At 34.1% G+C, this 13,889-nt stretch overlaps 2 protein-coding genes across 3 annotated transcripts in view; both read right to left on the bottom strand.

Moving 5' to 3' along the window:
* Positions 1 to 1,022: 1,022 nt before the first annotated feature.
* LOC121739024 (protein dpy-30 homolog) lies at positions 1,023 to 1,767 on the bottom strand. Its single transcript, XM_042131335.1, has 2 exons — positions 1,575 to 1,767; positions 1,023 to 1,469 (listed from the first exon to the last, which is right to left on the bottom strand). The coding sequence occupies exons 1-2, from the start codon at positions 1,650 to 1,652 to the stop codon at positions 1,209 to 1,211; spliced, it is 339 nt and encodes a 112-aa protein (XP_041987269.1). The 5' UTR covers positions 1,653 to 1,767; the 3' UTR covers positions 1,023 to 1,208.
* Positions 1,768 to 3,551: 1,784 nt separating this feature from the next.
* Positions 3,552 to 13,889, bottom strand: part of LOC121739958 (anaphase-promoting complex subunit 11-like) — a 36,019-nt gene continuing 25,681 nt past the window's right edge. For both annotated transcript variants that reach the window (XM_042132600.1, XM_042132599.1), the window contains exon 3: positions 3,552 to 3,950. In XM_042132600.1, coding sequence (XP_041988534.1) covers positions 3,801 to 3,950 — 150 coding nt within the window. In that variant the 3' untranslated portion in view covers positions 3,552 to 3,800. The remainder of the gene's footprint in view (positions 3,951 to 13,889) is intronic.

Below are 13,889 nucleotides of genomic sequence, written 5' to 3'. Positions count from 1 at the left end.
TGTAATTTTTTATGAACTTTATTAGTCAAAAATACAATCTCATACAACCAATTATGTAAGGTTATCAAACTGGATCCATTTGTAAACTAAATGTTTGGTTTTTTTAATGATAACTTAAAATATGTACAAATAAGAAGGAGAACCAAAGTTCAAAAACATAATAACACGCATCGAAGACTGAAATGGAGTTGGATAGGGCATATGTTACACTGTAATAATAACAAATGGAGCAAACATGTAACTCTGTGGTATCCTAGAGAAAATACAAGAAAACAAGGGCCACCCAAGAGTGAGATGGAGAGATGACATTCGCCTGACTTTGGGTCCTTACTGGACAAGAGTCGCAGATGACAGAGCTCAGTGGAGAGCACTGGAGGAGGCCTATGCCAAGAGGCACACTGAACTGTGTGATCTACTATAACACTGGATTAACCAAATTAAAAAGAAAACGTAACGCTTTTCAGTAACAAAAAGACTATATTATTATTATTAAAATATGTACAATAATGATAAGCATGGGTGTACCAAGGATTTTAGCTAGGGGGGGGCAGCATACCTGTTTCGAAAAGATAGTCGGTCTGGTATATTAAAAAAAATCATGAAAATTGACTTTTATTAATCTGACTGAAAAGATATTTTGTTTCCAACACTTCATTTTGCGCAAAGTAAGTAACACATTTTTAATTCCCACTTGCCATGAAAATTGAAGTTTATTTTATCTTCTAGGGCAGCCTCTATTTACTTTAACATAACAATATTGAAAATATTGTTATACATATTTTGAAATTAAGTGATCTGATAAATTACTAATTTCATCAATATAATAAAAAACTGTAGAGCAGGCTAGTAAGTGGCTGTATTCAAATATTCATATTAATATTAGAAAAATTCCCAATAATACAACTTCCCTGTAATATTTTAACAAATCTCGGAGCCTCAGTACAGAATATATATTTCAAAATGTTAGTTTAAGTGCAAAAACTCACCATACTTCACTTTTTAGTTGAATTTAAACTTCACAATTATAGAAATACCTTTTATTGCTCCACTTCTATTTCAATAAAAGTTTAAATTAAAATTAAACACCTATAAAGTCTTTATATCACTTCATTAGTAATTTTCCATACATTATAACTAACTTAAAATAGTGAGCCCAAGTTTAAACCCATATCCATAGTACATTACACCTCTGGCATTGCAGAAGTTGTCTATGTTTGAGGATTTGGTTGAGGATTATTATTTGACGGAGCATTGCTATTATTATCAAATGTAGTTTTGTTTTTCAATAGATAGGCGGCTAGGTAGTTGATGGGATCTGGAGGTCTTTCTTTGGCTAATGCGGAGAGTCCTTGTAATAATATGGGAACAACAGTCTGGTCCAAGTATTGGCGGGTTGGCAGTGCATTGAGATCAATTCGAGATTTTCGATTTGCATTGTTTTCGTTCTCTTTCTCCATCGTCAAAATTTTCTGCAAGAAAAAGCTCAAGTTACAAGGTATATTCACAGAAAAGTTTGCCGCTTTAATTATGATTAATTTAATAGTTAAAATTACTTAAGTATTAAGAAAACTAACCTTAACGGATTCCGGTATTTTGGACGAAGGCTGTTCTTCTTTTGAGGTTTGATTATCTTTTAAAGAAGACTCTGACATCGGTTGTAGTTATGCTATGGTTTTCAACATACAAGTTACTATTTGTATTTGAAGTAGTAAATATTTATTTTAGGTAAATACAGAAGCCAAAAATTTAATTTACAATAAACGTAAATATTTGCAAAATAAAATCGCATTTGTCAGTTTTGTTTCGATTTTCGATCTTGACAAATGACAGTGACAAGGGTGTGTTCCATAAAAATCAAAGTACGCTCGTCCTCGCGACTTGAATCCAAACAAGATTTGATTGGCTGCAGAGACGTCAAAATGTCTGATACACTATGGTCTATACACTGTAACTAAAACATAAACGCATTCCTTATGTCAAAATGTTTTTTTTTTCGTCAGCAAACTGCACTGAACTGGGACTCCTTGTTAAAAAAAATATGACTGCGCTATTATTAAAATGTATATACTCCTGCAAATTCGATTTAAAATTTAATTTTTACTGTTACTTCGCTTTGTTGTTTTTATCTCACCAGTCGCCTAAAAAAATATATGAGATTTTAACATTTTTCTAGAGATTTCGAAAACTTGTTTTGATCTCGCATGGTTAAGGCTCTAGTCGAGTCTAGTTCTACTCGGGGTTGGGAATGTGCCCCAGATTAAAGCTGAACCCCGGAGGTACCTATAGACTTACTATCTACAACTAGACTGGTCAACAAGAAACCTACCCACTAAAATCACCTGCGGATTGCCATTGGCCGTTTGAAATGGGTGTGTCGTGAACTTCTGACTTCTGGATCCGGGATAACAAAATTTTATTAATATGACACCCGACGGCCGGTTTATCCCAACACTCAACAGATTCTCATACTTTACACCAGCTGGTGCCCGGTAGACGTTAAGAGGTTTATTTTTTATTTATTTAAAGTAGAGGAATAAAACGAATAAAATTATTTCACATTCTTTATTACTTTCTATTGCTTATACAATTTTAGAATAAAATAATATATACAAACAAATCAATGTACACGCAACACGCATTAAGTAGGTACAAGTTTTAAGAAGAAAAATATTTCAGGGTATGTTTGCGCATACGGGAAATATTTAAATCTTAAAGGCGGTTTAATTAAGTAATAAGAAGTTAACTTTTTTCTATTTTCAAATGTAAGTACGTCACTAATAATCTCATTCAAAATTATTTTCACATTGTAATGCTGTTACTCAATTAAAATAAAACATTTTTTACAGTGCAAAAATCATATATCTTGATTCGATAGTTAAGGGTGTGGGACCCAGAAAATATTTTTGGGAGCTTGTGTAGAGGCTTGGGGGGGGGGCTGATTTATTTCATCTAAATGCATTTTAAATTGAAACAAAAGTGGCGCTAAAAATAATTTGTTCTTAAAGTGGGCAGTAGACAAAATAAGTTTGGGAAGTTCTGTAGAGTGTAAAGGCACTAGTTATTTCTATTTAACTTATCTTATTTTGTAGACGAACGAATTTTAGTTTAACGCATTTGAATGGACTTCTATATTGTATCATTATTTTAGTTACTTCATATTTTGCTTTTGTTCATAAAATGAATATTATTGACTTCAACTTCAGACGATTTATAGCAGACGAATGCAATTCTCTTGATAGATTTCCTGCTGTTTTACGATAATTGATGTTGAACGCGTGAATGTATTACTGACTGGTTTGACGTCAAATCAAAAACGGAGGAAAGGCCGGTAATGAAATAGCCAAGGATGTTTAGCTAAGTACAACTATTGAAATTCTAGAATATTTTGTTACATTCACAACAACATAGATTTTGAACTCATTCTTAAACTAGTTACGTTATCCACTTTCTAAAAATGTCTATTTCAATATGACTCGGAGTAGGTAAGTATACGAGATCACTAGCCCCAAAATTTAAAGAAGACATTGTTTCAAACAAGCCTCGTTGTGTCCAAGCATTGAGCTCTATGTGACTCTAAGGCTCAACTCACACCGGAATAGCAGAGGCGAGGCGAGCAGTTTCAGTGCCATTCCGGTGTGAATTGAGCCTAACTGCCGCACTCAAAGACATAATGATGATACCGTATGGAGTTTTTGTCAAAATCTTCATAAAATTAAAATTAAGTATTAAATGTCTTCGAGGTACTCGCATCTTGAAATAGACAAGTCGGAAACAAAAACCACTGCTGAGTATATAATTTATTATGTTCTAAGATAGTGTGGTGGGGGCGGGGGCGGCGGCGCGGGGCGGAGTCTCGGGCCCCGCTCGAGCTGCCGTCGCCAGGACGCCATGGTCTCGCTCAGGGTCCACAGTTCCGAGAGCAGGGAGAGATCCAACTGACGCAGGCTGGCCTGAAATGAAGAAAGAAACCGTTAATCACTGAAGGTCAATTTGTAGTACTAGATTACAAAAAGGTTATAGGTAAGATTATTTCGATAATACATTTTTGGGATTTCACATTAATGAAAAGTATAAAATTATATGTATAATGCATACAGCAGTTGTTTTTTGTAACGTTGACAAAGCAAAGTAAGGTTTATGTGTTGTATTATGATTTATGATATAAAGCTTTCTTAATGAAAAATAAAACTTGAGAGGTGTCAAGGGACACCCGGATGGAACGAAGTTATAAAAAGATAAAAACTCATAACTGGCTTGCTTTCTACGCGAGACAGAGAGAGACAGACAGAGAAACACGCGCAGGCCGCACGGCTAATGTCTGTAGCAAAAAGTGTTCGTCAAAATGTGTCGTGTCGTTACAACTTTTTCCGTCCGTCCGTCCTTTCGCAACGCACGATAAGGAACTTCGTTCCAAATTTTTTACGAAGAAACCTAACCTACGACAAATATATTATAAGTATTAGGGAAAAAAGGTGGGTCCTATTTTTCATTTCCACGAGAGGGACTTCCTGTTTTTCTAATTTCCCTTATAATATGTATTTGCAATGGACCTATCCACCTAAAACAAATTTGTGTTAACAGTAAAACGAACAACGTAGAGAAACACTAGCAAATTGTTTTTAATGTTCGTACGCAAATCACAAAAGTCGGTCGTGCGACCTTCCCGCTGCGTTCTCCGAGATTGCGTTAGGTAGGAATGTGGCGTGCTAAGCTGCTCACGTTTGACATTATGTAGGTACAAGAAGACAAAAGCTTTATTAAGAACTAGCTGTTGCCCGCGCCTTCGTTCGCGTGGACCTTACTTTATAGTTGTTGCCGTACATCGATTGAGTCGTTTACGCGCAAATCAGAAAAGTATATTGTGTGGGAACCGCACATTTTTCCGGGACAAAAAAACATTCCTTGTCCCAGATTCCAATTAGCATCTCCAATCTCCATTTCATCAAAATAGATTAAATAGTTTAGGCGATAATCATAAAAGTTTATTGTGCGGGAACCGTACATTTTCCGAGACAAAATTAGTATTCCTTGTCCTTTCCCAAGACTCAAAGTATCTTTGTACCAAATTTCAGCAAAATGGGTCCAGCCGTTTACGCGTGATGTCGTGACCACGCAAAATATAACGTTCCGCGCAGCTTCGCCCGCGTAAATTATATATTTCACAGATAAATTAGTCCACAAAAAAAGCCTATGATCCTTCATGTGGTCTACTTCTTATCTGTGCCAAATAACAGAAAAATTGCTCCAGTAGTTCGTGAGATAGGCCCTTTCAAATAATTTCCCCAATTTTTTCCACATTTTTCTCTATTTATTCGCTTCCATTAGTCCTAGCGTGATAAAATATGGCTTATAGCCTTTCTCGATAAATGGGCTATCTAACACTGAAAGAACTTTTCAAATCGGACGAGTGGTTCCTGAGATTAGCGCATTCAAATAAGCCATTTCAAATAATTTCTCCCGTTTTTTCCACACTTTCCTCTATTTCTTCGCTCCTATTAGTCTTAGCGTAATAAAATATCGCCTATAGCATTCCTCGATAAATAGGCTATCTAACATTGAAATAATTTTTCAAATCGGACCAGTAGTTCCTGAGATTAGCGCGTTCAAACAAACAAACAAACTCTTCCCAATTATAATATTAGTATAGATTTTCTAGAACACCTTTGAGAAATCCTCAACATTAATTAGGACTTATTTGATGATGAGAAATGATTTGATTTGATTTGATTAGCATTAGTACTCTGCACTATTTAGATTTAATTAATATCAAACGAAAACAAGACGAATGAAGTAACGAAAGATGAACACGTTTTCTATTTCTAACAATTAGTGAAACAGAAAAAAAGAAATGGAATCGTTTCATGTGTCACGAGATAAAAACGATTATTCGTGATCTTTCGTGAACAGCGAGAGTACCTACTATTAGCAAGGAAAACTGCAAAGATGATCAAAACAAAAGGGTTAAAATGATTACCGAAAATGATCATTATATTAAGTACATCACCCGGGTGCCGCATTACAATTGAATATCTATAATTGTGTCTGTAATTCCCACGATCGAGGTATAAAAGGCTGTCGTAGCAACTTTAACTCCAGAAAATAAGTTAACTGATAGAATTAAGATTATAGTCAATAAACAATAATAAATTTTGACTGGGATCATTTCGAAAACAAAAAAATTGGCTGTGAATTCATTTCTCAGCAAATGCTGCACTACAATAACGAAGATTATTATAGACAACTGTTGACAACAGCTGTTAGACAACTGAAGACTGTAACGATTAGCATAATAGATCCATACTGAAGATGTGCTTAAGGAGTACCATTTAATTTGTGCGCAGCTGCTGCATCTTCTGGCAGCCAACGTCATCTAATAATGGAGAATGGCGAGCGAATACTGAGTCACAATATTATTCGGTAGCGGGAGAAGCCGCTATAAATAATTTGGGTAAATTTGAAATCACAAACCAATATAGCGGAACAGTTGCGCCGAATCGTTTGTTTAAGCGTGCAATAAACACTGTGAATGAATGATGTCAAGGGAACAACATTACGACGGCTATAGAATATTTTTACTTGAAGAACTATGTGAACTGAGCAAGACGAAAATGCGACAAAAATTTTAGATAATACAAAAAGTGCCCAATCTAAATCTGACGAAAAATATTATTCGTTTCCGCAACTGAACCTAACCATGAAGATTATTGATTTTTTTTTAATAATTTAGATCAGGTAAATAAGCCTTTAGTATCATTTGCAAGGTGAGCTATCGGACGTTATAAACGACTATTACTTCACCTGCAATTAAAGTGGCCTACATCCATACTTAATGAGGACATAATCAATTTTTAACGATAAATCAAGCAAAACGATACCGCGACACGAAAATATAATCTTGATTGAAACTTTAGATTACTTTTCCTCTAACTTAAATTTTCTTTAAAAGATTCGTAGTACAATTTCACGCCAATAAAAAATAAAGTATAGGCTTAAAGCTATATTGGTAACATCCGCTATTGGAGACTAAAGAATGCAAGTGGAACAACTGTTTTGAGTTGTTATTGTTGCAACTAGTTCAAAGGAAACCCCTATTAGAGTTCAGTACGTCCGAGCTATTGTGTACAAATACCAGTCTATAGTTGGCAGTTGGAACAAAGCGGTTACACCACGCCACCCAATCATTAACGGTGAAATTTTTGAATGCAGATTACGTCAAAGTTGTACTTTGCAACAATAGAGTCAATTGTACATTTCTTATTCGATCTATATTCAAAGTATCTTTAGAGTCCAACTTAGCAGACGTATTATTAGCATTATTAACATTTCACAGTTTATTGAAGAAAAAATTAAGGAGTTTTAAATTTGAATGTGTTTCGAATTTATCTTCATTAGTAAAAGAGGGATTATGTTCTTATTTTGAATCCTTATCTACAGCTTCTTTAAACGAGTGAGTTCTTCTATCAAAAGCCCATGGAGCTATAAACCTGTTAGTACTTTGTAACGACGGCGCCGGCGCCTACCGGTAGGTCTTACGCCTACAGTCCAATACACCCTTCATACTAATTTGAATTCAATGCGCTTCCGGCATCATATTACTATCGCTACCAGAAGAAAGCACGTAATCCTACGATTTCCTTAATGTTGTTAAAGGTAATATGACAGATGATGGTTATAATTACACACCAAAAAGTAAAACTCTTAGAGGTATTTCTTTAATATCAATTGCTGTCGAAATTGTTGCAAGAAAATCAAACACAAAGCAAATTATCTACAAAAAGCCCATTCGATGTTTTAATTGAAGGATTCTTCTATATATATTTTTTTAATTCTACTAAAAAAACATAATAGTAGGATAACAATGCAGTGGCGAACAGCTGACCAACTAAATCGATCACCCAGGAATTTGTAACACAAAAGCTAACTGTTTCTACTCGTATGTTGTCACAACCAATAGCTGCTGTTACTTGCGTAGGTAGTAGATTGAATGAATGAGTGCATACAAGTCTAAATAGCCAAGTATACGATGCGACAACGGTACACGTGATAGTATTGACATACCAGAGAACAGTTAGGTACGGAGGCGTTAGAAAAACCGTGTACCGGTCCACCCACTTGCCCTAACGATTTTAGCCAAATATGTTAACCTGTCTTGACTCTTGTAATCATTGATACTTCATCTAACACCACAAGTACTTGAGTTCCGTTCCATTTCTTCTTTAAAAGCTGTAGCATCAGTGTCTGTTGAATACAGTTTATATTATGTACCTAATGCTACTCTGTTTCTAAGTTTTTGGTTAAATTTTAAAAAAGATATGGACAAAAATCAAAACAATTTGAAAATTAGATCAAAATAATCATTATCTTTTCAGAACTCAGACCTACTTAATAAAAAAAAAAGTTATCTACAATCTGGCTAGTCCAAAGTCCAAACTAAAACTATTCCTTGTCTTATTAGTAAAACATGTCACGTGTGGTTATTGTTTCACACAGTTTTTTCGACCTCAGATCTCTGTCTACTTTTTATTTGCTCCGAGATTAAACGGAAGCCTACATAAACACGGCTGCGAATGTGGAGTAAAAAACATTCGGCGAGACCTTTGAGGATATACCTGCTCCAGATCTTGAGGTATTCGCATTCGTGAACACGCGCGCCCCAGCCACGGATCCGGTTCCATATAACGCCGTAAAAATATTACGAGACCAGCATTCACCACGCTCAATTACAACTTATCAATGTTTAATGGTCTATTGATTAAACTATGATTAAGAAAGAATGGCGGGTGAAGAAATGTATCGAGCGACGTGGGTTCTGAAAGTATGCAATAAGTAGGTGACATGAAAAAATATCTATTTAGATAATCAATAGCATAACATCTTTTAAATAGAACGAAGCTCCATTTCTTATTAAGTATATTATGTTTTATCTTTTCATTCCGTAATGCTTTATTTTTTTTATTTCCTTAAATGATTCAATGGATGTCAACGCAAACCCTTTCTAAAAAAATTCAAAGCATTCATAATGTTAAAAGCAGATGATTCAGTCTGGAACTAGTAATCGGTCTGTTAAGCCCAGTGACAATGTATAAAAACCTACACACGTGCCACTACAATTATCACCAGCAGATGTGGCAAACTCTTCAAAAACATCTGCTTGAGGCTCAGGTAGTTGAACGTTATAGAATGGAGTTTCAAGTAGAAAAACTGAATAATGTTATGTATTTGATACCGTTCATTCCGCATTTTATAACATTCCTACAATCAATAATAAAGTATTCAAGGTTTCAAATATACTTTCACTGACAGCCTTTGTATTTAGCGAAGCAAAAGGGCAACGCTGGTATCTTGTTAATATAATATCTGGAAGATCAGAAGAAACTTTGTCAAAAGTCTTGAGATTCTTACTTAGTAGTGCATGCAAATATTTTTAATTCAGTAAAATAAAATATTTAAGTAAGTCTAAAATTAGTTTACTTTTGTTTCTGGTCCAATAATTTTCTGGGTTTCATCTAAATCATTAAATGCTTTTTATTCTAGTTTAACAATATTATACATTTTTCGACACGTCATAATAAAGAAATTTTTGGATAATGTATGGTCAATTATTACTATTCAAAAATTTGCTACCAATCTTTTTATAAGATCTACAGCTACAAATAATGTTGTCAAGAAACTACTAGTTTTTAATCAATTAGAATTCTCAAATAAAGCCTTGATGGTTTCAAAGGAGTTGACGTCATGATAAACCGGGTTGAAGGCACTTGAAGGTGACTGGTGTTCATAGTTCCCTGTTCACGCCTCGAATGACGTGTATATTGTGTGCCTTTTATTGACTCGAGAATCGAGATATTATCATCTCGTCAACTATCTGTATTGTGAATCTTAGGACGTAGAATAATATATTCCTTCTTGGCAAAATTTCGAAAGAGTTTCACTATAGTCTTGCTAAGATTTCGGATACATTGCGAGCCAAATTTGGATATGGTCTTTCAAATATAAACTTTCACATTACATAGATATTGCCTAAAAGAGAAATTATTATAAGATCTTTGCAAATTGTTTAATACTTCAAGGATATTAGAATTAAACATTATTTGTTGCTTACTTAGTTTATTTTTACAATAATCGTAATTAACGTCAATTATGTTTCTACCTCTACCGAGAATATTATAATTACCCCCTTGTTTAATGACAACGCAAGTGCGCAGTGCCCATTAAATATTATGCTACCGTACGTTTATTTTATGATTATTTATAAATTTTAATACATATATTTATAATTTTATATTAGAGATATACTTTTATACTGGTCTACGAATCAAGCAATTATTATAGCTTTACAATATAATAATTATAATAAGTATGCGTATAGTATTGATCGAAGTGTCAAATTTATTATCAGTGTAAGAAAAAATTGCAATTAATACACGCTAGAATATAGATGGATCGCAGTGATTTGAAGCAGACAATATTTTATATTTTATAAAAAATAATATTGTTGATAATATGTAGGTAATATTCATGCAAAGTTTTGAAATCGTCAGTCATTTCAGGTAAACAAAAACCTCGCTCCAAAACGTTACGTTAAGCTATTAGCACCCAATTAGCACATTAGTTGAATACCGAAACGTTAAAAATTGGTGAAATCGTACAAATATTTTTAGCATTTTAAGTATTTAAAAATTCCAAATGAAGGTAAACAACGAAACACCACCAAAGAAATCAGGTGCATAAAACAGGATATTGAACTTGAAAGTGGGTATTTGGAAATGTTGCCGAATTCGAGGCACGCCCTGCTGGTAGGTCGTCCGGTACATGACCTTAGTGTGTTACAGTCGTGTTATGACTAACTAATCGCTTTAGGACATTTCAATAACTGTGCCATTGTTGGATTAGAACAATGTGCTTTTAAAGTTTTAATCAGATTCGATGTCATCCACGAAGGCACAATTGACAGAAGCAGTTTGGTTTTAATTTACAAGTCTTTAAGAAGGAACTCTATTGAGACGGCTAAATGACATCAAAGAATATTTAACTTAATAGAACTTAAAGAGAGGTTAAGTACCTCTTAATACGCTTCCTCAACTAAGAAAGGGTAGGTTGTACAATGTACACCAATGGCAATAAGTTGTGTTTTAATCGATATGGACACAATGAAAGCAATATCCGACCCAAGTACCTTTTCCGTATTACCTGAATTGCATAATCATCGATTTAACAAACCATAACCAAAGGCTTAATGTCCCTTAACATTCGAAACAAAAATTGTTATGGAGGCTCGTGAACCAGCAACAGAATAAACAATGGATGTTGATTTTGTAATATTCTCATTATACCTACCTTGACACGCTGGCCTTGTTATAAAATTTAATAAAAATCATGTCTCAAAACAGCTGTTTGATTAATTTAAACCACACATAGAACAGGTTATACATGCTAAAAATCTTATGATGATTATTTTCTAGAGAATAGTTTCGTTAAATCCTAGATCTGCTGAAGTTATACACGTTCTGCATGGTTAAACCATGACTAATTTAATTTTTGATCCCACAGCCAGGTCGTTGGCAGCGCAAATTTAGCCACAGAAAGACTACCGATGATTCACCGTAATAACCACTTATTATACCGGCGGATATCATACTTAATTCGCGATACATATCAAATAATTGATTGGCCGCAGTAACATACGATATACAATTTGCTTCGTGTCTTCGGAAGTGGTGTACACTTTACATTGTAGAAGATCTAAAATACATTCAATTCCCTGAACGCGAGGGTGGTACAAAAAAATATCTGTCGAGTACCCATAAATCTTATATTCCTTTCATCTTTCAGCCTGTTTGTTCAAACCAAAGATATATTTGAAGTAGAAAAGTACTAGAAGTATTGTTTATTTGTGATGATAAAAATTATTTATAAAAGGAGAGGCAGCGAGGGTGCATATTTTAAGATTAGTTTTTGAACTTGCAAATGAAAGAGGTATTTTGTTTTTGCTATATTCGTTTTTCCCACGATTTGTAACGATAACAAAAAATATTGAAGGCCTTTGCTGATTCATAGATGGAAGAGGCCCCAGTCTCGCTCTGCTTAATACATATAAAAGAAACAATGCTCTTACGATACTTATTTCAGTACTAAGCCGTACTTCCTTGCACAACATTAAAATTAGATGTACCGTTGCAACTCATGTGAAAATTGCAAAAGTTATTCATGATTATAAAACGAAAACATAATACATAACGTTTTTACACAATGACGATTCCTACTTAATTATTGCAGACTGCAGTAGAGTCGTTTGGGACACTTTTTGATGAAGTTCTCCCACGTTACTTCAGACATCATATTTAAGATTCAAGCTAGCAGTAAGTTGTAACGGATCCTGCTTTTAGACATTCCGACTTAACTCCTTGAACTTTTCGATCACGTTTACCACAACCGCAAAATGCAATACCTGTGCGAACAAACACAGGTCTTTGTGTTTAAACGATGCTGTATAGAGAAGTGTTTTTAATCTGTATGTGGAGATATTATAACTCTTTAAATTGTTCCTTAAATTATTACATTTCTAATTACTTTTAGCAAACTTTTGAACCTTTAAATAAATGTAAGTAAATACATATTTCTAACCAAACATTTATCTCGACACGAGGAGCAGGTTGAAATGTATAAAACGAGTTAGTACAATAATACCGGCTTCTCGTTGAACCCAAAAAGTAAAACCTAAAGCTTTCTTTTTCTCGTCAAAATGTAGGTGAAATCACCTTAATATAGAGTACATGCAAATCGAAAAGCGAGAGACGCAATTGAAAGACTTATCTCGAAAACAATATTGAAAGCGTGACCGAGGCGCAGTAAAAGTGTTACTAAATGTTCTTCGATGATTGTAATTAGAGGAAACTAAGCAGCATTCGATAATAACATCGATGACATAATAATTATAAGCCGTTACATTCGTATCATCTAAATTAAGGCATGAAGATAGCTCGATAACATTGTTCCACCGAAAACGGAAGTTACGAAGCAACTTGTTTATTATAGATCAAGAAATGCTTTTAAGCGTTAAGGCGAGGACAAACCCCATCTTGATATTTATTGACTCCCGGTTTACCTAGTTCCATTAAAAAAACGCTATGTAAAAAATATGAGATATAAAGCACAATATTTAAAAGGGTTTAAATCAAAACATTTTAATAAAACGTAATACTTTGGCTGTAAATTAATTTACAAACTCACCTCCGAGAAAAATCTTTATCACCAAAATATAAGTATTAACTAGGATAACATACATTTTATTTCAATAAATTGTTAGTGAATCTATATTAAAAAGGTCTGAACCGAACAATTTTGTTTCTTAATATTTATTTCCTAAGATATTTCAAACATGAAAAATAACATAGAGAAGATCCGCCCCTCGAAACTACAATTTTATGCTAAGCTAAAATGAATCTTATTGCGATGCGTATACGAATTCGGTTGTGTGCAAGGTTATCGTTTCGGAATTGAGGTAAGTGCTCGCCTTAAGTGTGAACATTTAAGTAGTAATTATGAACTACTGTAAGAGAAAATATTTACACTATTACAAATTTGTCATTCAGAATTGAGCATTTTGTACATTCTAAGGTTTAATCCAGCATAAAGCCATACATAATTAAGGTTGAATCAAAGAGCTTTCTTTCAAAGGTTCAAAAGCTCTCTCTCACACAACAATGGTCTGATTAAGACCATTTAAGACGTAGCATCAAATAAATCATAACTATCAGCGTTCGCGTTGCGCGTTCATCGTTACGTAGGCGATTTGAATACAAAAAATGTAGGTGAAATTGATTTTATTGTTTATGGATAACGTGTGAAAGTACCTGCGTCCGGTGGCGGTGATGCGAGACGGACGATAT

Source organism: Aricia agestis, chromosome 2 (genome assembly GCF_905147365.1).
Source record: "Aricia agestis chromosome 2, ilAriAges1.1, whole genome shotgun sequence".
NCBI classification, from domain to species: Eukaryota; Metazoa; Arthropoda; class Insecta; order Lepidoptera; family Lycaenidae; genus Aricia; species Aricia agestis.
This window is presented reverse-complemented; position numbering and strand designations above follow the sequence as displayed.